This window comes from Chinchilla lanigera, unplaced genomic scaffold, assembly GCF_000276665.1.
Source record: "Chinchilla lanigera isolate Chin_1 unplaced genomic scaffold, ChiLan1.0 scaffold00001, whole genome shotgun sequence".
Lineage (NCBI taxonomy): Eukaryota > Metazoa > Chordata > Mammalia > Rodentia > Chinchillidae > Chinchilla > Chinchilla lanigera.
In genome coordinates, this window is record NW_004955402.1 from 2942882 (window position 1) to 2969654 (window position 26773).

Sequence of the window (26773 nt, forward strand, 5' to 3'; positions counted from 1 at the left end):
GAAAGGAGACATATTTGCAGCGGACAGTGGGGTCGGTTGCCGCACTCCTGGCGCTCGGCCTCTGTGGAGTCAGGGGGCATCCACCTCCTGGCAGGCACATCAATGTGTGATAATACAGAGTTGTCAACTAGGGCGGGGCACTGAGCTTCGGGTCCAGAGTTTCTATTGGTTGCTTTTCATGGTGCGACTGACTGATTTGTTGGTCACGTGTTGAACTCGATTTCCTGCCCCCTTGCCCTCCCTGGAGGTCGGGCTGAATCCCCTGGGCTCCAGGCTCCAGCCTCTAATTGTAGGGCTGGGCATCCCGAGTCCCCTCCTTCAACACATTGCCTCGGGGCCCTCCAAGTCACCTTGTTCTCATAAACCATCAGAGCCCTCCAAGCCACCTTGTTCTCACAAACCATCAGGGCCTGAGGGGGGTGACAAAAGCCTCCTTGCTTCCCAGGACAGTCCAAGGATTTGGGGTCACCTCTCAGGAACCAGAGCCAGCCAATTCCTTTATTATGCAGGATGTAGGCTCTGGATTTTTAATCATATATAGACACTCTTCTCTTTTCTAACATCACCAGAACAGATTGCCTGGTATTCCCTCTGCTGCCTGAAAGATCCCATTTGTTCTAACACACATTTCCAATCCCTCTAGAACTTTCCATAGTTTGTCTTTTTCTAGGTAGTTCCCCCACACCATTTATGGAATAAGCTATTTTTCCTCCACAGATTGAAACTCCAACCTTATCCTGTCCCAAGCTCCTGTCTGTCTCCGGGGCTGTGTTTCAGTGTCTCAGTTGTTCCACCAGTGTATGTTTCCTGCGTTGATACCACACAGTTTTAGTTATTGTTGTTTTATAATTTATAATTCAAATTCATCGAGTAGTGAATTTCCTAAAGATTTACAGAACATTCTTTTGGAACAAGATTTAAAAGCAACCACCAACGAAATGTAAGACACACAGACAGCTCCCTAGCAGCTGCTGAGCCACTTGGTGGAGGATGGGCTCCCTAGGAATTTACTTACACACAGCTAAACTTGCAGCTTTTTTCTACTTTGCCATGGTGTGAAAGTGACACAAATTCAGTAGGAACCACATGCCAAATTTCAAATGTTGATCTTTTCCTGGACTAGTGATACACACTATGATCTTCTCCCAGGTGCTGGGCGTCAGTGTGGACTGCAGGAGCCTCTGGCCCATCCACAGTATTTGGGCTGCTAAGTCAGAGGGTGAAGTCACATAGGTGTATTAAATGCATTTTTGATTTGTGATATTTTCAATTTGCAGTAGGTTTATTGAGATGTCACATCATCATAAGTCCATGAGCATCTGTACCTTATATGCCAGAATTGAAGGGAACTTCTAAAACAGTGATAAAAAGTAGATGTGGTAGCTCACACTTGTAACCCCAGCACTTGAAGCAAGAGGATTTCTGCAAGTTCAGACAAGGTTGGACATAGTTCAAGGCCAGCCTGGAATACATATCGAGATCCTGTCTGGAGAGAGAGAGAGAGAGAGAGAGAGAGAGAGAGAGAGAGAGAGAGAGATAATTGAAAGGAACTCACAAAACTGTGCCCTAAAATTTGTCTGTTAGACTGTGAGCCTGCATTCTCTGAAGAGGCCATATCTGTATTGAAGATGCTGCAGACAGCTCGACCACTGTAACTGTGGAGAGAGGGAAGATGGCAGGTTGAGAGCCGCGTTACTTTGCCCTGTCTTAGGCCCTTTTAGTAACCAGTTACTTTAACTTTCGTATCTGACTTCCCATTTTTGCATCTGATATATGATTCATTCTCAGGGCTGAGTAAGTGCCTGGAATGTGTTGCCAAGCCGAGGGGACTTCCAGGCTCCCCCAGCTTGGAGGGCCAGGATGCCACTACCCCTGACACCTGCCGGAACCATTTTCCGCCTCACTGCCGCTGCCTGCCCTATGCTCCCGCGGTGGGGCTGGGAAAACACTGATTTACACCTTCCTTTGTCCTGTGACCGTAAAAGCTCATGCGACCTCCTCCACAGGGGGCCAAGCAATGGGATCCCTGCTCCTGGGACCTGCTCACTCGCGTTTGGCTCAGAATAAACTATTTTCTTAAAAAGCAGTCATTATTTCATGTCAGCCACAAAAGTTACTTTGAATTAAATGGAAGATTTCCACCACCTTGGAGAGAGCCCAGCCAGTGGCAGCCCAGCCCCCGCAGCCAGCAGAGGCATCTTAAGGGTTGTCTTAGTGACTTTTCATGTTACTGAGCCAAAATACCTGACGCCCAAAGTTAAAGGAGCAAAGTTTACTGTAGCTCACAGTTTGCAGAGGTTTCAGTTCCCAGTTGGCTGGCTCCAAGGCAGAGCAGCGTCACAGAGGGAAACAGTTCATGGAGGGCAGAGGCAGCAAAGCCTTCTTTGTAGTGAGGAAGCAGCAGCTGCCCCCTGCCTCTCCTTTTATCCTTTCCAGGCTCCCTGCCCTTTGGGTGGTGACACCCATACCCAGGGTGGACCAGCCCATTGTCCACACCCAGAACTATGCCAAACCAATCAGTGGACTAATGTAATAATTACACAGCCTTGATCCCAGGATCACACTCTAGGTCCAGCCACTTCTGAAAGGCCCCACCTGTGACCAGATGCGGCTTTATAAGGGGACAAAGAGCGGCTGAGCCAGCATGCTGGTCTGTCTGGTGCTCTGATGTCCACCGCCACGTTTTGATGCAGCAAGGAGGCCCTCACCAGATGCCGGGCTCTTGGAGTCCCCGGCTCCAGAGCCATGGACTCCGGTACAGTCATGTATTATAAATACACTCTCCCGAGCATTTTATTATAGCAACGGGACACAGACTAAGACTACAGTGTAAAAAGCTGAAGGAAGGAGGAAGGCACACAGTAGTGGGTACAACCAGAGCACATTTCCCCGGGACAGTGCTTATGAGAAAGAAAATAAAACCTTTAAAAAACAAAGCTTAAGACCAAAATGGCCAGCCTGCACAAAACGACTATCTAACTGCAACGTGACTTCTGCTTCTGTTATCTTGCTTGACAGCCCGCGCCCAAACCCCTATGTCTACCTGCGCCTGTTCTGCTTTTGTAACTCAGCCATGCATTCGCTCAGGGCTCAGACTTTAGAACACCTAGTGCCTCAGCCTGCTGGCCTGAGAAACTGGTTCCCTCCACCTCTCTGAGTGCTTCGGGGTTCTTTGGTGGTGAGGAGTTTGCGGCAACACTTGGAGCTCAGGACCCCAGGGCCACAGGGGCCCAGTCCCTGAGCCAAGGCCCCTGCAACCAGGTCTTAAGTTTCCTACGTCGGGGCCGAGCTGCTGCTGAGATGCTGGTGGCTCAGTGAGAGAGAGTCTAAAACTCACCTCATCGAGGGTTGGGGGTCTGTGTCCCCTGCCATTGATGGTAGCCTCTGTGACTGCTTGGCCAATAGCTGAGCAGATGCAGGAGTAGTGACCTGGACCCAAGGAAACTGGTGGCTTCCGCTTCCTGTCCCTGGGGATCTCCTTCCTCTTCTTGGAGCCCAGGGGCATGCTGTGAGGAGCCCAATAGCTCACAGAGAGGCTGTGGAGAGAAAACCCAAGTTCCAGGGGCCAGCATCCCTCGCCAAGCTCAGGGCCCACATGCAGTGCTAACGTGCCATCTGAGAAGTGGCTGTCCGGTCCCGGGCTGCTCTGAACAGGCCTGCTATGGACATTCACATGCAAGTTTTGTACAGACATATGCTTTCTTTACTTTTGGGTGTGGTCCCGGGAGCGGACTTGTTGGTCACTTGGCAACATGTGACCACTGGAGGAAATGCCAGCTGGCCCCACAGCAGCAGTGTGAATGGTTTGAGGCTGGCAAAGCCTTTGAGCGGCCGCGGACTGCCTCCAGGCAGCTGTCCTTCGATCCAGGGCGCTTTGTGAGGAGTCCCATTCTCTACATCCCTGCCACACCTTCCTTATTTGTCTTTGTGATCGCAGCTGTTGTAGTGTATGCAAAGTAGTGCCTCTTCCTGGTTTTGGTTTGCACCCCCCTTGGCTAGGGACCCTAAGCATCTTTTCATATGCTTACGGGTCATCTGCATATTTTCTTTGGAAAATGTCTACCCAGATCCTTGACCCCGTTTAAATTGGACATATGTAGCTTTTGAGTTATAACAGTTCTTTATATTCTAAGTATCAATCCCATATAAGATGTATGACTTGCAAATATTATCTCCCCTGCTGTGTTTTGGCTTTTGAAAAAAATTTTTTTGAAGACAAGTTTTAAATTTTGAAGTCCAGTTTGTCTCTGGTTTCTTTGTTTGGTTGTGCTTTAACCATCATAGCTAAAAAACTATTGCCCAGTCTAAGCTCATGAATATTTACATCTAATTTGTTTTCTGAGATTATGATAGTTTTCAGCTTCTACAATTAGATTTCAGCTTGTACAGTTTCAGCTTATACAGTTAGATTTGATCCATTCTATTAGTTTTTATACATGGTGGGATGAGGAGCGTCCAATTTCATTATTTTACATTGTTGTTGTTGTCCAGAACCTGTCATTGAAAAGACTGTTCTCCCCATCGAATGGTCCAGGCACTTTTTCTGAAAATCAATTGTTTAAGTTTATTTCTGGAATCTCAACTCTACCCCACACGTCAATCCTTGTGCCAGTAACACATTGCCTTGCTTATTATAGTTTGTTTAAGTGTTGAGTTCTCTAACTTTGCTCTTCTTCAAGATTTTGGCTGTTCAGAGTCTCTTCCATTTCTATGAGGATTTTAAGAATGATCCCGTCAGTGTGTGAGAGGAGCCCAGCTGGGATTTCGATGACGACTGAAGAGTCGCTCTGGAAACCTCCTTGGGTGTCATTGCTTTCTGACTGTGGAACAGGAGACGTCTCTGCTTATTTTGGTCTTTAATTTCTTTCAGCAATATTTTTGCTTTTCAGAGCATAGGTTTTGCACTTCTGCTAAATTTAAATTCACACTCAAGTATTTTATTATTCACTTACTTGCAATGCTATAGTAATGGACACTTCTTGCTTGTCTAGCTGTACCTGGAAGCCCTTCCTTCCTAAGAGTTCTGCCACACACGGAAACTACAGCTACCTGAGAGTTTTAGGCTTCTGCAGTTAAGCCCAAGCCATTTCACAATTAACCAAGTGGCAATAAACTTCTTCACGAAGGTCTTCTGTTGCTCTGGTTTAATAAAATCTAACAACTTACATTTATACTTTTGAGGGACTTAGTTTTTATTTTAGAAAATGCTTTCTTTAAACTTCTGTTTCTTGGTGCAAGCACAGTCAACAGGAAGATGAACCGTGGCTGGCTGTGCTCTCCGCAGACCCATCCTAAATACCCCTGTGTGAAGGAGGAATGAGGCAGAAATCCTCTCCCAGCTGCTCTCCCGGGGAGAAAGTCTCCTCGCGCTCCTTCCACCAGCCCTCCTGGAAACAGACTTTCAGATGCAACATATGTGAATTTCGAGTTTCTTCCTTCCTGGGAATAATTAGAAAAAAGCACAAGATGGAGTTCAGAAATAGAAAAGAGAGATGATATAAAAGAAGAACAGTAAGATTTTTTTTTCTACCAAGAATCCTCAGGAGGAGGGCAGAGGAGAAGTAAAGGCCGCCCTCATGACACCATGACAATAATCCCATTGCCTTCTTAAGGCTCCACCTCCAAAGAACCTCTGGCAACTAAGTTTCCTGCATTCTACTCTCCTGGGTGCCTGTAACCTCCTGTCACCCCATCTTGTCCAGGAGTGAGCCTCCCCCTACCCACAGACCCCAGTGACCAGAGGTGGAGGTGGTTGTGGTAAGTGCTGATTGTGACCCCGCCTGATTTCCTGACTTGATCACCCCGTGGAGCTCTCAGCCGTCAGGGGATGAGACCTCAGACAGTCACATACAAGGTCGTATGCCCTGAGCTTCAGTGACATGCAGCACTGCTGTGCTGACTGCTCTGTGGCCCTCTCTGAGGTCTGGTTCCAATTGCCCTTTGAGCACAGACATTCTGACTCTTGGGAATGTAGTCTGGGTGACTTCAGTTGGGCTTGGAAGAGGAGTGAAGCCTCTGCCTGAAGCCAGTGGATCCTGGCCTGGGCATTTTGTTCCTCTGCATATCAGGGGCTGTTGTAGCCCAGCCCTACCTTGGATCTGAGCAGAAAGCAAACCCAAGGCCACAGGGACTGGAGCAGTGTCAGCCCAGCCTTGTAGGATCTGACCATCCTGAGGTCACCTCCTTCACCCACACTGTCCCTGCCTTATCCACATACCTTGGCCTTTTAAGGGCTCCAGCTGGCTAGCTAAACTGGCCAGAGCATGGGCTGATAGCGGCCCTCTCTGACCCTTGCCCCAGAGGCTGTCCTGTTCCAGGCTGGGGTTTGACTGTCAACAAATCTCCTTGATGCTGCTCATCGGTCTGTCTCTGGCTAGCACCCACTATACCCCGCAGAGCTCTCTGGTCCCACTTACCATCTGTGGAAGGGAGAGCTCGGGCCTGGGCCCCCATTGGGCACAGCCTGGATCTCCCCCTCCCACGAGTGTGGAGAGAACTGTGACCATGATGGATGTCACACCCATGAGTATTTTACACAGTATGGCAATGGTGAAGGGTGCGTCAACAGTAACCAAGGCACCTGTGTTGGATTTCCATCACTGTCACATAATACCTGAGACAATCAACCTGTAAAGAAGAAGGGGTTATTTTGGTTCATGGTTTTGGAGGTTTCAGTCCATGGTCAGTTGGCCCTTTTGCTTTGGGTCTGCGGCAGCCGAGCCCGGCATGGAAGGAGTGAGGCAGAGGAAGAGCAGGAAAAGCCAGTGTTCTGATATCCAAGGCCACACACCCCCAATGACCTCACTTTCTCCAGTGAGGCCCCACCTCCTAAAGATTCCACTGCCCTGGCTGATGACCAAGCCTTTAGCATGTGGGTCTCTAGGGGATGTTTCAGATCCAAAGTACCACAGACCCAGTTAGTCCATTGTGAGTTGGTGAAAATAGAGACTTCCTGGGCAGGCTTGACCAAGCTGGGGTGCCCTTGGAAAGGGGTACAGAGGTCAGAGATGGAGTCCACTGGGACTCACCAGTGCTAGACACTTCCCCACTGTGCCGTGGGCAGGGCCAGTGGCTGGGACACAGGCCACCTCTGAGAGCTGAGGGCTTCTGTCCCACAGCCACAGGAGCCTCAGCAGAAACTGGAAGTGAGGTGTGGACAGCAGCCAGGGAGCTGGCAGAGGTCTCAGAGCCCAGCCAAGGACACCACAGCCCAGACAGCCGCTGGATCACAGCCTGCAGGACTCTGAGCCAGGACAGCAGAGCCGAGCCTACACTCCTACCCATGGAAGCTGTGCGGGGGTAATAGAAGGCTACACTGGTAACTTGGAGGTAATTTGTTACACAGGCATAGAAAGCAAATCCTCTGTGTTTGAATTTTCTGCAGGCTCTTTCTGGCCAGGCTGTCCTGCTTGGGTCAGGAGGGTCCTCCTGGGCATTCTGAGCCCCTCAGTGTGAGTTCAGTTCCAAACTGAAGCCCCTATCACCTATGCTGGCTGACTCTGTTAAGGCTGGCTATGTCCTTTGCAGTTGGGAGGAAAAGATATTGTGTTACAGTATTCTACTTTATCATTCTTGACTAGTAAGAAATTTCACATGCCCCTCTCAAATTGAATTAAGTTTAGCCTAAAGCTGCTGCCATACATATATTAAGTTTGGCCTAATGGATTCTCCATACGCAGTGAACTGTAATCTAACTTGATGTGTAAGCAGACCATAACGTACCCTCCTAACAAGTAGCTAGGTCTCAGCCAATCATAAGTGGCCAACTGTTCAAACCAAGTTCAAATAGGAGAGATGTGACCAATCAGGCTGTCCACACCTCACTTCCGGTTTCTATAAATCATGATTTCTTCCCAGGATTATGGTGACTCACTCACTAGTGGTTTAAAAAACACCCAGGAACAGTTGGTGATGCTTAGATCTCAGAGCTTCCCTCCCGCTTCTTTACTTTCAGCCACCCCCATCCCAACCCAAAGAAGAAAAGACAACCCAGCTGGTGGATAGAGACTGGCTTAGCACTTTCTTACGGAAGAGACGAGGACAATATTAGAGAAGCTGGATCTCTGGGAATGTGGATTCCCCTTATCTCTGGGACACTGAGCCCTCCTCAGAAGTTCATGTGTTAAGGGCATGCTCCTCAGAGTGACACTCTTGAGAGGTGCTGTGTACTTTAAGGAAGTGGAGCCTCATTCAGCTCTCTAGGTCATGGGGCTGGTTCTTGGGCAGGAGTTTGGGACCCAAGCCTCTCCTCACTCTCATTTGGTCCCTGGCTACTAGGCAGGCAGCCTGGTGTGTTATCCTGTGCAGACCCAAAAGCAACAGGGTCAACAAGTCATGAACTAGAAGCTCCAAAACTGTGAGCAGAAAGAACCTTCTCTCTCCATCGGTTGATCATCCCTCCACTTGCCATCATTCTGAGGTTCCCAAGGCTGGTGGGCACATAGCCACCAGTTTATAGTGGGCAGCTGAACAAAACAGACTCAGGCAGAAATGAGCCACAGCAACATTTTCTCCACTGAGCAATCATTATTTTTACTGGTGCTAAAAGATCAGGCCTTCCACAGCACATATCATCCATTTCCAGAGCTGGTGTGCCAAGGGCACCCCTGAATGAAGAGGAGACTCCCATTCACTGGGGAGCCAGAGAGTCAGGACCTCTATTGTCTTTTGCCATCTTCAGATCCACAAACTTCCTGATGGAGTCTTTGAGCAGTGGATGACCTACTGTTTCTCATACACCATGCACCATCGCTGTGCTGACACTTTACCTGCACAAGGGAGGACAGCTCAATTTCTCCACACCTGGAAGGTAGGCACTGAAATCTCCCATCTGTGCTGGATGGAGGCAGAGATCCAGGTAGCTCAAGCAACTTGCCCAGAGGCACACAGCTGGTGTAGTCTGTCTGTAGTCTTGCTGTAGTAGTCTGTTCTGTGTTGCTATTACAAAATACCTGAGGCTAGTAATTAGATAGAAAATAGGTTTATTTAACTCACGGTTTTGGAGGGCTGAGAACATGGAGCTAGGATCTGTTCATTCTGGTGAGGGCCCCTGGCCACAACCCACCATGGTCAATGGCACATGGAGGGGTCAGGCGCAAGAGGAAGAGAGATTCTGGGAGATGCCTGCTTGCTTATGACAGCTTGCTCACAAAGGAACGAATGGGGTCCCCCGGGAACATGAATTCCTCCCAAGGCCAGTGCCCCAGTGCCCCACTCACCTCCCACCATCCCTGTCTCTTACCATGTCCTTCAACTCAACATCACCACAGGAGGGGTCCAGCTTTTAGAACACAGAGCTCTGGGGAACAACTCAGACATGTCCAAATCATAGCAGCTTGTGAATCCTGTTTTGCTTAAATCCAAAATTCCTGTTTTTAATTCTCTCTCACTCAAGTGTCCAGCACAATTCTGAAGTAGGTAAATCTCATCTTTATGCTTTCAGCATTGTTTATCCCTCTTATTCCCAAAGCCATGATTCACTCCAGTACTGTATTTCGCCCTGGCTCTTGGGCAAAACACTAACCTGCAGTTTATTCCTTAATCATCCTGTTCCCGAGTAATCTGCCCTGGAGCCGTGGCGCAGGCCTGGCACCAGCTGGCTAATGAGTCAACAAGGCCAAATGGCTGCGATGCTAACAGGTGAGGATGACTCTTTGTATCTGCCCTTGTATTAAAATATTTGCCCTTTAACAAAACTGTAGCTCAGAGGATCTTTGCCAGGAGTTTAAAACATACAGCTACCCAGGAATGGAAAATATTTTTGGATAGGTGTTACAGGCCAAATTTTGTTCCACCAAAAATTTAGATATTGAGTCTTGCCCCTCACCCCATCTCAGAACGTGACTGTGTTTGTCTGTTAAGAGGTAACTGAGCTAGCACAAAAGCTGTATAAGCGAAGACTTACCAGTATGACTGGTGTCCTTATGGGGAGAGGGGTTTAGGCCAGAGACTGGCTGAAAGGACGACGCTGGGACACGGGGAGGTGACAAGGGAGACAAGGTAAGGGGAGGCAACTCTCTACTCCTTTGACCAGTGACTCCGGTGACTCCCCTGGAACTGAGAAGAGAAACATTTCCGTCGCCCAGTCTGTGGTCCTTCGTTCCCGCAGCCCCAGCACATGACTGCATCAGGCCTGTCAGTCCACTGCAGATCAGAGACCACACCACAGGCTTGGGAGGGGGCACCACCCCTTCCCGGCTCCCTCCCCTAAGTGCCGTGAGGAGCCACCCAGAGCTCTGCAGTGAGCACTCTGATACCTGAGAGGTCAGACGCGACCTCACCCTCCGGGTAGACAGAGAGGAGAACAGCACTGAAGCAGCAGAGCCGTGTACACAAGTCCAAGAGCTTGAGTGCGCAGCTCCCCCGGGCAGCCCGGCGCCCGCCAGGCTGGGGTTCCCCGAGGCGGAGAGGGCACACGGCTTCCTAGGGCAGTGGCACACCGTCAGAGACGTGTGTCCCCAGGGAGCACTCAGGATGGCATCTCTCCCACGTGCAACTTGGCCGGGCCTTGCTCTTTCCAGGGGAAGATGATGGTTTGGGGCAGGGGGCAGGGGCAGGGCCCTTCCCTACACCTCGGCCATGCAGAGACCCCTGGAGGTGGAAGCCTGGGTGCAGCAGCAATTTAGGACTTTAGCCTGTGGGTCACGGCTCCCTGTCCCACCAAGGCTGAGGAGGTGACTCTGATGTAGACCACGGTGAGATAACAAAAAGGACGAGAAGAAGCCTACAATGGCTGGGGCTGTTCTCATCACCCAAATGTGCGCCGCAGCCTAGACCAAGCGTGGGTCTGTTTGCGGTCACCCCCGGCATCCCTTGGAAAGGTGGCATGGAAGGGGAGGGCAGTGGAGGTCAGGTGAGAATTCTTGGGGTGCAGCAAGCATAAGAACCCCACAGGGCCAGCAGCCTCCCCCCGGCAGCTCCCACATATTTGCCTCCTGAAGGGACCTGCTCTGTGCCACAGGACAGGGCTGGAGGCCGTGGGCTGGTGACGCTGGTTGAGCCTCAGCAGATGACTTGGTCCTGTCCTTGAAGAAAAGCTGATTTGGAGCTGGGGATTTAGCTCAGCGGCAAAAGTGCCTGCCTGGCAAGCGCAAGGTCGTGAGTTCGGTTCCCGGTACCGGAGAAAAACTTAAAAAAAAAAAAGAAAAGCTGATTTGCAGTGAGAGTGAAGATCACATCCCCAGATGGAGCTCATCCTCCCGGAACACAGAAGGCTGGAGCCCAGCGGAGGGGCCTCTGGGAGGTGGGAACACAGCTAGGGACAGCTCCCTGTTGGAGGGGACAGGAAGCCACACAGCAGAGAAAGGGCACAGGCCTTCAAGGGACACGGGTGGCTTTTGAGCAGCCTCATAGCAGGCTGGGAGCAAGCACAGAAAGCCCAAGTAGCCCTGAGAGACAGCGACTGTGGGCCAGCAATGGGACAGAGGCTGGGCTGACAAAGTGAGCCCTTGGGCACAGTAAACGGTGGCCCTCTGAACAAGCCCGCTAGCCTGACCTGCTCTCACCCAGCCTAAAGCCAGTAACCCTGAAGTCACCTCACCAGTTTCCCGCCGCCTTGCTGCAGACAGTGCCTCTGACGGCTGGGCTGGGGACACAGCGGCCTGGGCCACTTCCCTGGGACCCGAAGCTCGCTTGTGCTCAGAGCTCAGACTTCTCTTCGCTTGCACCCTCAGAGATCTGAGGGAGACTGAAGTGGGGTGAAAGGCTTGGCGTCTGTCTTCCTTGGTGTCTGTCCCCCTTGCTCTCCTGACCCTTGGGTCCCATTTTGCTCAGCTCTGCTGCAGAAACACTAGTCATTTAAAAAGTTGGCCAAGCCTTGAGACCACACTCATAAGTGGAATAAATCAGACACACATGTAAATACCGCGTTGTTTCTCTCGTGTGAGAAACTGAAAGTGTAAATAAGGACAAAAGGGTAAATAAGGACCAAAATAGACATTGGGAAATGGGAAGAAAATGTTCAAATGAGAAGGGGAACAAGGGAGGGGGGAGGGGAAAGGAAAGAAGGGACAAGAGAATAAGCATAGAAGGAGAAAGGAAGCAAAGCTTTTGTAAATAAGGAGGGGAAGAGGGGTTGAACGGAGAGGAGGGGACTGGGAAAAAAGAAGCAAGATATAACACGTACAGGTACAAATTCCCTATGACGAACATGATCCTTATATATGTATCTAAAATATACCAATAAAATTTAAACACACACGCATACACGGTGGCTGAGAGCGCCACGCAGGGCTGGCTGGGCCGATGCCCACTGCGCTGGTCTGTTTCCTTTCTCTCTGTCCCTGTTCTCTGCGCCCACCCTCTGTTTCTTCAAAGCCACAAACGCACCTGAGGTCCATCTGCCCTCTCTGGGGACCAGGCCCCAAGGCGGATGTTGTGCTCAGGGTGACGGCATGAACTACCTCTAGAATGAGCTGACAGTGACCGCCTGGGGCCCCGGGTCCACCACAGCCAGAAATATCTCTCGGAAACACACTGGGGCCAGTGGAAATTTCCATCCCCAGCAACTCATAAAACCTGCTGCGCTCTGTCCTCGGAGCCACAGCTTGGTCCCTTCTCTACCATCTGCTGTCTCCTTTCGGCCAAAGCCCCAGCTTGGCGGAAGCCACCCCCGGACAGTAGAGCTTTGGTCATGCAAGCAATACACGAGCAGCCTCAATTTTGACTTCTCTGGGTCAAAAGATCCTGTTGTCCAGTACCTCCAGACTCAGGCAAGTCCCCAAGTCAGAATGATCACAGATAGCCAAGGCTTCCCTCCACTATTAGTGAATCCTTTAAAGAGCCATCTCCAGTGGGCAATAGTGGCTCATGCCTATAATCCTAGCACTTGGGGAGGCTGAGCAGGAGGATCACCCTGAGTTTGAGGCCAGGCTGAGCTACAAAGTTAGTTCAAGGCCAACCTCCACCACATAGCAAAACCCTACCTCAGAAAAAAAAAGGAGCTGTCTCCCACATGTGGTGTCAGAGGCACTGGGTGGGAGAAGCCGGGCAGAGAGGACCTCCTGCGTGATTCCACTTACACGAAGTTCCATGTTCCAAGTTCCGAGCTGAGCCCATCTGTGGTGATGGCAACCAGAGCCGTTATCATCTGGTGGGGTATGGGGAGGGAAGGTAGGCTGTGAAGGAGGAGAGCTGGTTCTGGGCTATTGTCACTGTTTGCTATCTTGACTGAGTGAGGATTGCATGGGGGGAAAGCCCACTGAACAGAGCACTTAGAATCTAAACTGGGTATGTGGTGCACACCTGGTATACCAGCACTCTGGGAGGCTGAGGCAGGAGGATCACAAGTTCAAGTCCAGCTAGGGCAACTAGCAAGATCCTGTCTCAAAAAATAAAAAGAGCTAGGAATGTAGCTCAGGGCAAAGGCCCTGAGTTCAATCTCCAGGGCTTCAAACAAACAAAATCTATGCATTTCACTGATTTCAGTTAGGCCCCCATAAAACACACACACACACACACATGTGCATACACACATGCACACACACACACACACACACACAGTGTGTGCCTGTTGCAGTTGCCTTCCTATATCCTTGGGTTTTGCATCCATGGACTCGACAGACTGCAGACAAAAGTCTATTTGGGAGGAGAAATCGTACCTGCACCGAACACAGGCGGACGTTTTCTATGTCCCTTTCCCAGACAATGCAACCCCAGCTGTTTACATAGCAACTGCACTGGCAGATATCTTAATACAGAGCTCACTTAGAGTCTGCAGGTGAATGTGCACAGGCTGTGCAGGGGACTCCAGCGTCTGCGGATTTTGGCCTCGGGGCAGGGCTCGGAGCATTGTGACAAAGCACTGTGACAGGTGTCTCTAAGCCACAAGCACAAGTCCGACCAGAACCTGCCCAGAGGAAGTGCAGAAAGCATTCACGGTGCAGACGCAGTCCCAGGGCCATGCCCAGGAGAGACAGCGACTGCATCTCTGACGGCGCCAGTGCAGTGATGTCAGAGGCTGGAGGAAGGAAGACGCGGCTAGAAGAACTCATCAGGCTTCCCAGAGGAGACAGCACTCGAGCCAGACTTTGAAAGAGTGGGCAGGAACTCTCCAGGTAGAAGAAACAGCAGGATAAAGGCAGAGTGGCTGGGAAGCCGCCAGCACGCAGTTTGGTCGGAAGATGATCACAATGAGAATCCTGGGGATTAGACAGCAGGTAGCTCAGGGCAGAACCCAGTGTGGCTTGTCAGCCGGCAGCAGAGGCTATGAGCAGGGACCTCTGCGGGGTGACTCATGGGCAGACTCAGGTAGGGGAGGCCAGGAAGTGGGGCCTGGCCTTCATGACCCTCTCTTTGCTGCCCAAGATTGAACTACGGACCGAGGGTACTGGCACCGCCCAGAAGCCAGTCAGAAAGGCAGAACCTCCAGCCTTAGCCAGAATTTGTGGGTCAGGACCTGCATCGTAACAAGATCCTAGGAGAGTTATTATGCACATCAGCGTTTAGAAGGCTCTGGCCTGCAAGTTAGATAATGGCCCTGCATAAGGGCAGAGGCTTCTAAATCAATCTTCTGCAACAGACCTCAGCACCAGAAGGAGCACATGGAGATGTGGGGTGTGCAGTTGCCGAGGGACCTGCTGGAAAACCAGGCCATGCTGGAGGGGTGTGGGAGGGTGGGCAAGCTCTTGGGAAAGGAAGGGAAACCATCTGAGACAGCAATGCCATCGCCCCTGCGTTTCACATTGACACCTTTCTAGAAAAGCTCTGTGGTTAGTGACGGTGGATCAATACTCTTGCGCTGCAGTGAGTGGAAGTCAAGGTTATTTCATCTGAATAATTTATCATCCCCAGCATTAGAAGGTGAAGGCTTGCCAACTGTTATTGAGTTCTTTCAAAATGGTTACAGTAATTTTCTGTCTTTTCCGGCTCCCATTTTATGCTAGCTCTCCATATTCTTTGCCTGACTTTGTCAAGTTAATTTTTTTTTTTTTTTGATAGCGGTATTTGAACTCAGGATGTTGCACTTTCCAGGTAGGCACTTATGCCACTGAGCTATACCCCCAGCCCTATTTTTTTTTTTTTTTTTGAGACAGGGTCTTGTTATGAAGTTTAGGCTGGCCTTGAACTCACTGTGTAGGCCAGACTGGCCTCAAACTCATGGCGATCCTCCTACCTTAGCTTCCCAAGAGCTAGGATTACAGGTGTGCACCACAACACCTGGCTAGATTTTTTGTTTTGTTTTGTTTTGTTTTGGCTTTTTAAAATTTTTTTTTCTGGTACTGGGAATCAAACTCATGACCTCGCACTTATAAGGTAGGGGCTGTGCCGCTGAGCTAAATCCCCAGCCCTCTAGATTGTTCTTAAATCTACTTTTGTTTTAACTCTGAATTCTCCCCCTTTGGGTCTCCGTTTGGTCAGCACCATGATCCTGGCTTGTCAACAATGATGAAGTAAGAGGCAAGGGAACCCTGGTGCTGGGATTCTCAGAGGTCACCTCCCTCCTACGCCCTCCCAGGGGCTCAGCCGCACTGGGAATCCTGCACCCCTTTCCTAACAAGTGACAGGGAAATGGCAGCAAGGAAGGAAGCGTGGGCCGTTCCCAGTGTGCTAAGAACTTAAGGGCAGTGCTGTTCTACCCAGACTCGGGGAGTGCTCAAGAGCTAGGCCGTGTTCTTCCCACCCACAAATCTGACATCAGATCTCGGGGAAACCCTGGCAGTTAGGAAAGGAGGCAGCAACCTACATAGCAGCACCGGAAAGCCCAAGTCCGGTTGCCCAGTGGCCCTGGCATCAGTAGTAGTAGGAGGAGGCCTCCATGGCCAGTACCAAGGGACAAAGAACCCCAGCGCCATGCTAGATAACCAGGCTGGCATGGGGACAACCTGGTCTGGGCATCAGTCCTGCCTCCTCTTGCTCCTCCTCATACAGGTGAGGAAGCTGGGTGAGTTCTTTAATCCAAATCTTAGTTGAGCATCTGCACGATGTGGGTGGAGACGGTATGCCGCAGGGTCTGTGGGAACCACCGGGAGCCTCCTGAGGTCCTGCTCGGGGAGGGACAAGGGCAGCCCGGAGGCTGTCAGTTAAATGCGCTTCTGCAGCCCCAATTCCTCTTGTGCCAGGATGCACACGGGCTCTGGGCCCGTTCAGGAGCACTGAAGAAGAACACAGAAGGGCTGGGCTGTCCTTAGGGGCGGCTCACCTTTCCTTGGCCTGTGCACTGGGTATGCAGGCCTGGGACACCGAGAGAATCGGACCTAGAGCTGCCAGCCCGACTTGCCTTCCCCGGAGCCCAGAACTGGGCCTGGGCCCCCTCCCAGCCTCTCGTAGCAGCGCTGTCTCCTCTCGGCTGCTGAATCATCTAAGGAGAGGTTTTTCCAGCTATTCCCACTGGAATCTTTGCTGTTTCTCCAGCAAAGGGGAAGTGGTCACTAGACCCCTTTCTTCACTTTTTGTATTGGGTGAGTTAGCTGTCCCACACAACTGCTGAAGATATTCCAGAAGTCAAGGTCTGGGCTGTTCACAAATTGAAATTTTCTGGAAACCACCAGAATGTGCAAAGAATGCTTCCAGCATCAGCAAACTAATAACAGTGATGATAATAGTCACAATAATGATCAAACCCAAGAATCTCAAGAATACAGTTGGAGAGGTGTAAGAGTGATGTAGAATTTCTAGTCATGTAGTCACCTCCCTGCTTGTGAATTTATAATGCTGGTTTCCTATTTCTTGTCTTTTTGAGACAGGGTCTCCCTATGCAGTTCAGGCTGGCCTTGAGCTCACGTGGTAGCCAGGCTGGCCTCAGACTCACAGCGATCCTCCTGCTTCAGCCTCCCAAGTTCTGGAATGATGGCATGCACCACCACGCCCGGCCTGGTTTCCTGTTTCTGTACGTATCATTGATTCTTTCATTCATCCCTATTTATAGAATACCTGTGCTTTCCTGGGCTGCCGGAAGAGATACAGCAGAAACAGGAGAGAGCACGGTCCCTGCCTCATGGAGCTTATCCTGTGAGCCTCTGTCCTCATAGTCCTCTCCTAAGCACTGGAATCCATCCCATTAAGAAATCGTTTAAAATGCTGCAGGGTCTGATGACTCACCACAGGAGCCCTGCTCTAGGCTTGAATATCAGTCTGGGTAAGAAAGCTCTTGCCTTCCCTTTGGAGCATAGGAAATGTGGAAGAGGGAGGTGGGTGAGTCTCTTTCTATCTGATAGGTCAGGCCGTAGCTCCCCAACTTACTAGTGGTGGGTGGGACCTAGGATGAGTTACATAAGTTCTCTAATTTATCTGTAAAGTGGGTTTGCTGGAGAGCCTCAGCTATTGGAATTTTGAGAAGTGCCCTATTCAAGAGCTAGCACAGCGAAGATCCCATAAAGGATGGTGATTATTGCTATTCTTCCCTGTTCTAAGGGCAAGTGAAGATAGACAGGTCCATAACTGTGTTTCCCCTAGACAAGCATATGGTGCTGGCCTTAACCCCCATGTCTGCATTTCTGCCCTGGTCCTTGGGTCCTCCAGAGGTGAGCATCTTGCCTTACTTGTTCAAGAAAAATTTCCCACTTATATTATGAATTGTCCCAGCATAAAGAAAACTTGCAGGAATTTCATGATGAATACCCACATACCAACCATCTAGACTTTACTATTAATATTTTAGTATCTTTGTTTATCACATATTTGTCTATTTATCTATCTCTCTACCCATCCATCAATACATTTAAAATTTCTGATGCCTTTAATTTTTCTTATGAAGTCAACTTTACAATCAGTGCAATGCTCAGATCTTTAAGATTAGGGTTGGTTCAGTTTTGACAGCTGCCTAAATCTCCATGATCCAAACCTCTACCAAGGCATCGAATATTACTTTAATCCCAAGAATTCCCCTTCGGGCCTTTCCCAGGTAATTCCTAGTACTCCTTTCCCAGGTGTACCACTAATCTGATTTTTCTTTCTATAGTAACTTTAATTGTTTTTGCCGGATATTTCTCTTTTTCATGTATTCATTTGGCTTATTCTAGAATTTCAAATAAACATAATCATACTACATTACAGTATTACAGTGGTGTATATTCTTTTTTTGTTTGGCTTTCATCTAGCATATTTTTGAGATTCATTCACATTTTGTCAGTAATTTCTTCCTTTTTTAATCAAGAAATATTATACTGCATGAATATACTGCAGTTTGTATATCCTCTTACCTACTGATGAACACCTAGGAGTTTCTAGTTTTGGGAACTATAAAGGTGAGCATTCTTTTTGTTGGCATACGTCTCATCTCTCTCGGCTAAATGCCTGGGGTGGAAGTGCTGAGTCACAGGATAGCTGCATGTTTAGTCTTAGAAACTGGGAGATACCAACAGTACATGAGTTCCAGCTGTTCCACATTTTCACCATTGGTGGTAGTGGTGTTTTAAATTTTAGCCATTCTAGTGATTGTGTAGTAGTTATGTCTTTTTGTTTTAATTATTTGCATCTCTGATGACTGATGATATTGTGCAATTTTTCAAGTGTCTATTTTCATATCTTCCTTATAACTATCTGATCATATCCTTTGGCCCTTTTAAGATTGGTTTATCTTTTTATTATTCAGTTACAGGAGTTTTTTTTTTTTAATTCATCCTAGATACTAGTCTTTAGTTTTGTAAATGTTTTATCAAAGTCTGTGGTTTGCCTATTTTTTTTAACAGGTACTTGTTGAACAAATTTTTTGACAAGATCTATTAAATTTTTTCTTTTATGGATGTTCTCTATTTCTTGTTTTAAAAGTGTTTTCCTATACTGGAGTTTCCTTAAAAGCTTTATTACATTTAGGTTTACATTATGTTTCAGTTTATGCTCCATGTCGAGTAACATTTTCTGTATGATGTGAGGTGGGTGTTGAGGTTCATTTCTATGTGAGAATTCTACACTATTTATGAAAATGTTTTCCCTTTGTATTGCCTTGCTTCGATACTTCTGTTGAAAAGCAAATGAACTTTTGCTTCTGGCCAAGATCATGCAACAGGGATGAAATTAATCACTCAGCGTTAAAGCCGCGCACACCTAGAGAAACGTCTGCGAAACAATGGTAGCCTTGGAAAGTCAGACCTGTGAGAGCAGAACCCACAGTAGTGTCCACGCTGGAGAGACGCCCCACTGCAGCCTGGGAAGGGCGACCCACACGGAGCCTGGTTGGCCCCCTGGGGCTGAGGAACCCAGGGGAAGATTCAAGAGGCAGAGGCAGCTAGTCACCGGAGTAGGAAGCAGCGGGGCCCGGAGACGACCCCGATGTGACCCGAAAGTGGGAGCTCACTTTCCCACGCTGTGCGTTTAGTCGTCTCAGCTGGCCTGGGGCTGCTGCTCCGGCTTCCTCGGGCCCAGGGACCGCGCCCCGCCGTCTTGGCTCCTGTTAGTGCCCCTCTGAGGCCGGTGCTGTCCCAGGGCCCTGCTGGTCGTTCCTTCTGCACTTCCGCCAGGGCCTCCAAGCTGGGCCTGTTGCCCTCTGTGCTGCCGGCCAGTCTGCTTTGGGCTTTGGGACATGGGGCCTCTCCGCTGTCCCTGCTCTGTCCTGCCTGGTGCCCGCTCCAGGCTTCTCCTGAGCGCTCCTTGGAGGCCGCTTGAAAAGAGCTAGCACGGGTTTCAATTACTCTGAATTAGCATACTTTGGCCACATTTAGGAATTTATTAAAATATTAGGACACCCTCCCCCCCAAAATAAAAGACCCGGTCAGAAAATGGGCAAGTGAAATGAACAGACACTTTTCAGAAGACGTTCAAATGTATATGAAAAAAAATCCAGCATCTCTGGCCAATGGAGGAACACAAATTAAAACAGCACTGAGATTCCATCTGACCCCAGAAGGAAGGACCATCATCAAGGAATCAAACTTGATTAAGTCCTGGCGAGGCTGCGGGGGAAAAGGGAACCTTCCTACACTGTGGGTGGGAATGTAAACTAGCACAACCATACGGAGATCAGCATGGAGAGTCCTCAAAAACTACAACTAGAAATTCCATGTGACCCAGTTGTTCCTTTTCTGGATATCCTGAAAGTTAAAGACATCACATTACAGTGACCCGTGCATGTCCATGTTTATAGCAGCACAACTCCTGATAGTGAAATCTTGGAAGCGGCCTATATGTCTGTCCGCAGACGAACGGATAAAGAAAATGTGGTATTTATGTACAGTGAAGCACTATGGTGCCGTAAAGAAGAATAAACGAGTCATTTGTAGGAAAATGGATGCACCTGGAGTCCATGATGCTAAATAAAAAATCAGACGTGCAAATTTAAGTATCACATAGTTTCTCTTAAATGAAAAACCCAAAGTATAAATAAATTAAAGGGCAAAACAAAAGAAAGATGCTAGGAAACAGGAAGACAGATCTTTTGCAAAAGAGAAGGGGACAGAGCAGGAGGGAGCGGGGAGCAGAGGGGAAGTGGGAAGCCCTGAGACGAGCTGTGTGCACGCCCCACCTCCCCATGTGGAGTGTAGTCATGTACTACACACAGGTATGCATAAGATTTTGTAAAAAGAGTTCGCTGATATTGTAGCTGCTTTTCTCCTACCTGCTTTTTTGGGCAAGTACATCTGCTAAAGACCAAACATCTGTGTGTTCCGCGGTCCCAGGAGCAGGGTCTGCCTCTGGAATTCTGGTCACACCTTTGTACCCTGGCCTCACCTCTCCGCAGGTCACAGGTACAGCAGGGCTTCCTTGGCGTCAGGCTTCTTTCCCTCTTGCTGCTCCGACAGAAGTTGCGTTCTCCTGCCCAAGGTAGCAGGGCTGTGCCGCCTTCGTCCTAACAGACCTAGGCTGGGCACTTGGCTCTGTGCCCGGAGAGGAGAGAAGCTGGAACGTGGAGTCTGCCGTCTGCTGGCAGAGCACCTGTGCCCATCGGGATGCGCTGGCGGTGGGGACCCCAGTCGGCCTGGGCAGCGGAAGGCGCGGTGCCTGCAGGGAGCTCTGTGCTGAAGTCGGGCATGCTGCAGATGCCCAGGGCAGAGGAGGTGAGCACCGCGGGCAGAGGGGCCCTGCTCCATCACAGTGGGCAGAGGAGCAAAGCTGCCCTTGTGGGGCCCTTGCCCTGCACCCCAAATCTCCTGCTGCTGCTGGAGCTGCCCGATGATCATCAGCTACCTCGGAGCCTCAGACCTCTGGGGCACTCAAGCCAGTTACCAGGGTTTCTACCCGACAGCTCGGAGCACAGTGCAAACCCAGGCCGTGGCCTCCCGCCTCCCATTGTCCCGGCCGCAGCTCTGTCACACACTCCAGGAACCAACGCACTGTCTTAGAGTCTCTCCTCAGCCCTATAGCCCTGAGCCCACGATGGTGACAGTGGCTTGGTGATCTCAGCATCCCCAGCCCCCAGCTCACCCCAGCTTGATAGGAGCCCGGTGAGTGGTGGGTGAACTGCAGTTGCATGATGTGGCCCTGTAGCCCCGCCCAGGGAGCTGGCTCCTCTCACTGCTGCCCCTCAGATCTGTCAAAAAGTCTGGCTGTGGAGCCCGGCGTGGTGGTGCACACCTGTAATCCCAGCACTGGGGATTCGCTGCGAGTTCAAGGCCAGTCTGGACTGCGTAATGAGACACAGTCTTCCAAAAAACTAGGCTCTCTGGGAGGTCACCATACAGACTCCAGGTCATTTTGTTTAGTTTTTAATTCTAGAGAGCAGGCCACTTGATTCCAGGCAGTTCCCATCTCCTGGAATTTGCAAGTCTGGTCTTTTCTAAATGTTAACTTTTAGGAAGCTAAATTATTCATCCACTCCTCTAACCCAGTGACAGTTTGATGGCTGCACTCTCTGTCTACACTGTGAATGGGTCAGCTTCTGTGTGCGCCCGCCCTGGACACAGCGCCCACGGCACTGGGGATACGGAATCGCTTGCGCAGCAGCACCGGCTTCTCGGTGATTTCTACAGAGCGAGTGACTTCCCCCTAAACCCAGGAAACAAGGGAGGCAACTGTTCCCGAGTGAGAGGCTCTTTCCCACGGGAAGCGCATTCAAACATGTTTGGGCTCTTGCCTTTCGCTTTGCCCGCCCCCTTGTCCCTCATCGACGCATTCGTATCACATTTTTCCAGCTCATAGCTCAGTCCGGGCCCGAGGAACAAAGGCTGACCTGGAGTGCGAAGCCTCAGAACGTTCCATCTGGCACTCGCTGTGGGCCCTAAGGTCGTCGGGTGAGAAGGAAGAAAGTTCATGATGCAGAGCTCAGCCACGGCGCCGAGGTTCCAAGTAAAGACAACAGCGCGTGCCGGGGAGTGACGCTGGCGCACAGCTTCAGTGGCAGAGCTAAGGGAGAAATGGCGTGTGCTCTGGAGGGGGCTCGGGATGGTTTCCCATAGGAGGCTGCTTCTCGGAGGAAGCTGAAGGAAGCATGCAGCTGATGCGGGGAGGGGGGACTTCCCAGCAGGAAACAGACGCCAGGGCGTGGCATTTGCTGGTGCCTCAGGATAATCCATCATAAAACCTCTTTTCTTTTTTTTGAGACAGGGTCTTGCTATGTAGTTCAGGCTGGCCTCGAACTCGAGCCTATCCTCCTGCTTCAGTCTCCCAAGGACTGGGATTACAGCTGTGCACCACCATGCCCAGCCTCTATCTCCTTTTAAAAATGTACCCTGCATTTTCTCCCTTATTTTAAAATAAACCATCTCCCACTAAAAACCCAGCCTCTCTCCTGATCACGGACCCACGTTTCTGTCTCTTCCCCTATTTGAGCTCCCATCACTTCTTTTGTGATTTTCTTCTATATCCCTTCCTCTGACCCCGGAAGTGCTCTTCCACTCTGGCTGTCCTCTGTCCCCTTTGGTCCCTCCCTGTCTGCTTGTGTTCGGGGAGCAGGCCGTTGGGAAGGTGCCTCAGAAGACAGAAGGTGGCCAAGTCCAATGGTGGTGGGACGGTTAGCAGAGAAAGGCGCAAATTCCCATTTGCATTTTCACATTTCCATCAGCAGTGCACATCTAACGGCTGTTGAGACAGATGCATACAGAGAAATTCTGTAAAGTTTAGCAAAATCAAGTACGAGCTGATGAACCATACTGCACGGTGAGCATCGGACATAAAAACAAAGCACACCGGGGCCTCTCAGGAGGCCACAGAAAGTCACCAGAGTAGAGATTGGTGCAGACTCAGGTCTGGAGAGGACTGACGCTTGTGGGATTTGGATGCCTCTCAGTGAAAAAAAAAAATCTCTATCCTACAATTTTCCAGAAATATGTTTCTGCATGAACATATTGTTAAACCCCTCCCACGGTCTTGGTAGAAGTCTGCAAATGAGAGATCTGAAGTTTAAGTTTCATTGACTTCACAGCGACTCTATGCTTGGTGATACCATTTGTGTTGGCTTTTTGAAGATCATCCAGGAGTTTGCCAGACAGAGAAAGACCAGGCTATCCCATGCGGGCTATCCCAGTGTCTCCATGATGGGAGACGACATCAGAGGGATGGTCCTGGGGTTGGGTGGCAGGTCCGGTTCTCCTCCAAGACATACTCTGTTTACCACAGACCACACGGCCCTTGTGCTGAGGCATCGGTTCTTGGGAGGATGAAGTGTTGCTTCAGAGGTGCCCAAAACATTTGGTGACTGATATTTTCTACCTGCTGAGTCTGGAATCCCCACATTGAGTTTGCAGTGAGTACGTTAGGTCTCCATGTTTTGATAGAAATAAATCTTAAAAACATATAATGCAGTGGATAAAGCAGGTTCCAGAACATTGCCACGGATGCTCTTGTTTCTGGAAGACGCCTACAAGTCCTACAGAACCTACTGCCCTCTGCTCATGGCTGCATGCAACTGAGCTCCCAGGAAACCCGACGGGGACCGCTGAGCAAGGACTCCATCTTCACTGCAGTGCGCAGTGCCCCCAGCAACTCCACAGGACACAAATACTGTGTCTAATAAAACCGGGAGTTAACAAATTCGAACTGTTCATTTTGAATGGTCGACAGGCGGGCATCGCCCTCTTTTTCTTATTATGTATGTGTTGTTTTTAAAAGGAAAGATGTAAAATTTGCTTTGGGGCATAAGCTTAGGATAACAAGAGTGCTTTTCGGGTCTGCCATGGCTATCAGCTTGACATCCGTCAGTCCCCGCCCCCACCCTGTATCTGCTGATTCACTGCCGCGGCTTCATGCCTGTGGTCAGTTACAGTCCCAAAGTAGCCAATGGGAAATTCTAAAAATAAATGATTTATAGGTTTTAAACAACTTTCATTACAATATGTTGTTAAAATCAGTCTATTTTGTTGTTACTTATTGTTAGTCTCTCACTATGCCTAATTTATAAATTTTTTTGCAGTTTTTTAGTTAATTTTAATAACAGGAAATATAAAAATAATTTTATCCAATTTATCCCATAATTTCTGGGTGTAGTGCATCTTAACACATTCAGTACACAATGCACCATTAAATCTGGACAACAGTACCTAGTCTGTTTCTGAATTCCTTTTGTATTGGGCTTCTCTGAACACTCTTTACTGTTGTGTTGGCCTTTCCTTTACACCTGCGGATGGTATAATTTCAGTAGAACATCTACCCGCTGCTCGTGATGGTGAAGTGGATGGTGGATTTCTTTGTTTTTTGTTTTTTTGTTTTTTATTTTATTTTAAAGAGAGTAGTAAATGAGAAACAAACAAACAAAGAAATAGAACAGTGGAGCCAGGCATGGTGGTGCACGCCTGTAATCCCAGCACTCAGGAGGCTGAGGCAGGAGGATCATTGCGAGTTCAAGGCCAGCCTGGGTTACAAAGTGAGTTCAAGGCCAGCCTGAACTGCATAGTGAGAAAGGAAGGGAGAAAGGAAGGAAGGAAAAGAAAAAGCATGATGAGAAAAGAGGGAAACAAAGCTTTTGTAAATAAGAAGGGGAGGAGGGGTTGAAGGGAGGGTAGAGAACGGGAAAAAAAGAATCAAGACATGTCATGTACAGGTAAGACAGAACTGCATTCTGTCTCAAAAAGACCACAAAAAATAAAAAAGAAGAAATAGAACAGTAGCAGCATACCAGTATCACAAACATAAACAAATCAAAGCAAGAACACTCAAAGTGATACAGAGTCTCAAGACAAAATAATATGAATCAATAGTGGTTGTTACATTACATATCACTATCCTCAACATTTTAGATATACATGATAATCACGTTCATCACAGGGAATACTTACCTGTACATGACATGTCTTGATTCTTTTTTTCCCGTTCTCTACCCTCCCTTCAACCCCTCCTCCCCTCCTTATTTACAAAAGCTTTGTTTCCCTCTTTTCTCATCATGCTTTTGCTTTTCCTTCCTTCCTTTCTCCCTCCCCCTCCCCAGTTCCCTTCCCACCTGACCATTTTCTTCCCATCTCACAATATCTATTGTACATTTTGGTCCTTACTTACATTTTTGGTTTTTCACACCAGAGAGACAATATGATATTTACAAGCGTGTGTCCGATTTATTTCCCTTGGGAGTATGGTCTCAAGTATGGTCTGAAGGTGCATCTATTTACCTAGTTCAACATCATTGGTCATTCGAGAGATGCAAATTAAAACAACATCGAGATTCCATCTCACCCCAGAGAGAATGGCTATCACCGAGAAATCAACCAATAACAAATGCTGGAGGGGCTGTGGGGAAAAAGGAACCCTTCTCCACTGCTGGTGGGAGTGTATACTGGTGCAACCACTGTGGAAATCAGTGTGGAGATACCTCAAAAAACTAGGATTGGAGGTCCCATTTGACCTAGGTATTCCCCTTCTGGTATCTTCCCAGAAGAATTAAAAGCATCATACCACAGTGATATATATTTGTAATAGCTAAATAGCCCAATGCTCATCAACTGATGAATGGATAAAGATGTGGTTTTTTTATATAATGGAGTACTACTCACCCGTAAAGAAATATAAACGAATTTATAAATTAAACTCTATCATGGGTTAGTATGTCTAGAGAAATACGTTATACATCCAGGGCTTGGTGGTGTTTGCAGTTTCATGTGTCCCCTGGAGCCTGGGGCCGTGTCCCCCAAAGACAAAGAGGGATATCTGCAGAGGGCAGACAAACACATAGGGAGGGAGCAGGGCCCCTCAAAGCCCTGGTCAGCCTTGCTGGGCCTGGACTTCGCTGCCTGTCGACTCTGTTCCCATTCTCACGAGGTTCTGACCCGTTCTCTGCAGGCCCACCGCACCGACCTGGCTTCCTCCCGCCAGCGCTGAGCGGTGGGGGTCGCACGGAGCCAGCAGGGGAGGGCAGAGGCTCCACTAGGGGCCTGTGGGTCTGTGCCACCCCTGCTGCCCCTCCACCTCTGTGCCCAGCTCCTGGGCACCCCCTGCCCTCCAGGGAAGGGGAGAAGTGCCTGCTTCTCCAAACCTGTGGCTGCCCTGCCCGGCGGACTCAGCCCCAGCTCGAGGCTGGCTTCCTTCTCCTTTCAGGTCTTGCCCATCTGAAGCTGGCACCGCCAGTGTCCTGTCCCCCCCGCCTCCCGATGCCCAGACAACAGATTTCTCACCCGTAAGGGTTCACGACTCACAGGTAACGCGTGTGTGTTCCGTGTGTGCAGCCGCTCCGTGCTGTGGGAAATCCAGGTGGTGACAGCAGGGAAGGGTCCTGGTTTCTTTGGCTGAAACCCTGCAGTGGACTTCATCCGGGGGCCCAGGGGTGCAGGGTCCACCCAGCAGTGAGGGTCTAGCCTCCCGACCTTCAGCAAACCCCTGGGGCTTTGCTCTCTGTGTCAGTGGCGGCCCGAACTACATAGAGAGACCCGTCTCAGAAAGAAAGAAGAAAAGAAGAAGAAGAAGAAGAAGAAGAAAGAAGAAGAAGAAGAAGAAGAAGAAGAAGAAGAAGAAGAAGAAGAAGAAGGAGGAGGAGGAGGAGGAG

The 26773-nt window shown here is 49.4% G+C and overlaps 1 protein-coding gene and 1 long non-coding RNA gene across 2 annotated transcripts; both read right to left on the reverse strand.

Moving 5' to 3' along the window:
• Window positions 1–4997: 4997 nt before the first annotated feature.
• LOC102027918 lies at window positions 4998–8889 on the reverse strand. The gene is made up of 3 exons (XR_259019.1): window positions 8769–8889; window positions 6417–6627; window positions 4998–5439 (listed from the first exon to the last, which is right to left on the reverse strand). It is a non-coding gene; the product is annotated as an uncharacterized LOC102027918 (long non-coding RNA).
• A 28-nt stretch (window positions 8890–8917) lies between these two features.
• Window positions 8918–20902, reverse strand: LOC106149136. Its single transcript, XM_013517227.1, has 6 exons — window positions 20806–20902; window positions 20602–20685; window positions 11540–11636; window positions 10932–11024; window positions 9905–10422; window positions 8918–9344 (listed from the first exon to the last, which is right to left on the reverse strand). Exons 1-6 carry the CDS (start codon window positions 20900–20902, stop codon window positions 9250–9252), a joined length of 984 nt encoding a protein of 327 aa, XP_013372681.1. The 3' UTR covers window positions 8918–9249.
• Between the last annotated feature and the right edge of the window lie 5871 nt (window positions 20903–26773).

Coding starts and splice junctions, on each gene's coding strand:
- LOC106149136 (XM_013517227.1), bottom strand. CDS start 20,902: ATGCCCGACTTCAGCACAGAGCTCCCTGCAGGCACCGCGCCTTCCGCT. Junction 11,025..11,539: donor AGCAAGGCGGCGGGAAACTG/GTGAGGTGACTT, acceptor CTTTTCTTCAAG/GACAGGACCAAGTCATCTGC. Junction 10,423..10,931: donor AGAGCAGGTCCCTTCAGGAG/GCAAATATGTGG, acceptor CCACTGCCCTAG/GAAGCCGTGTGCCCTCTCCG.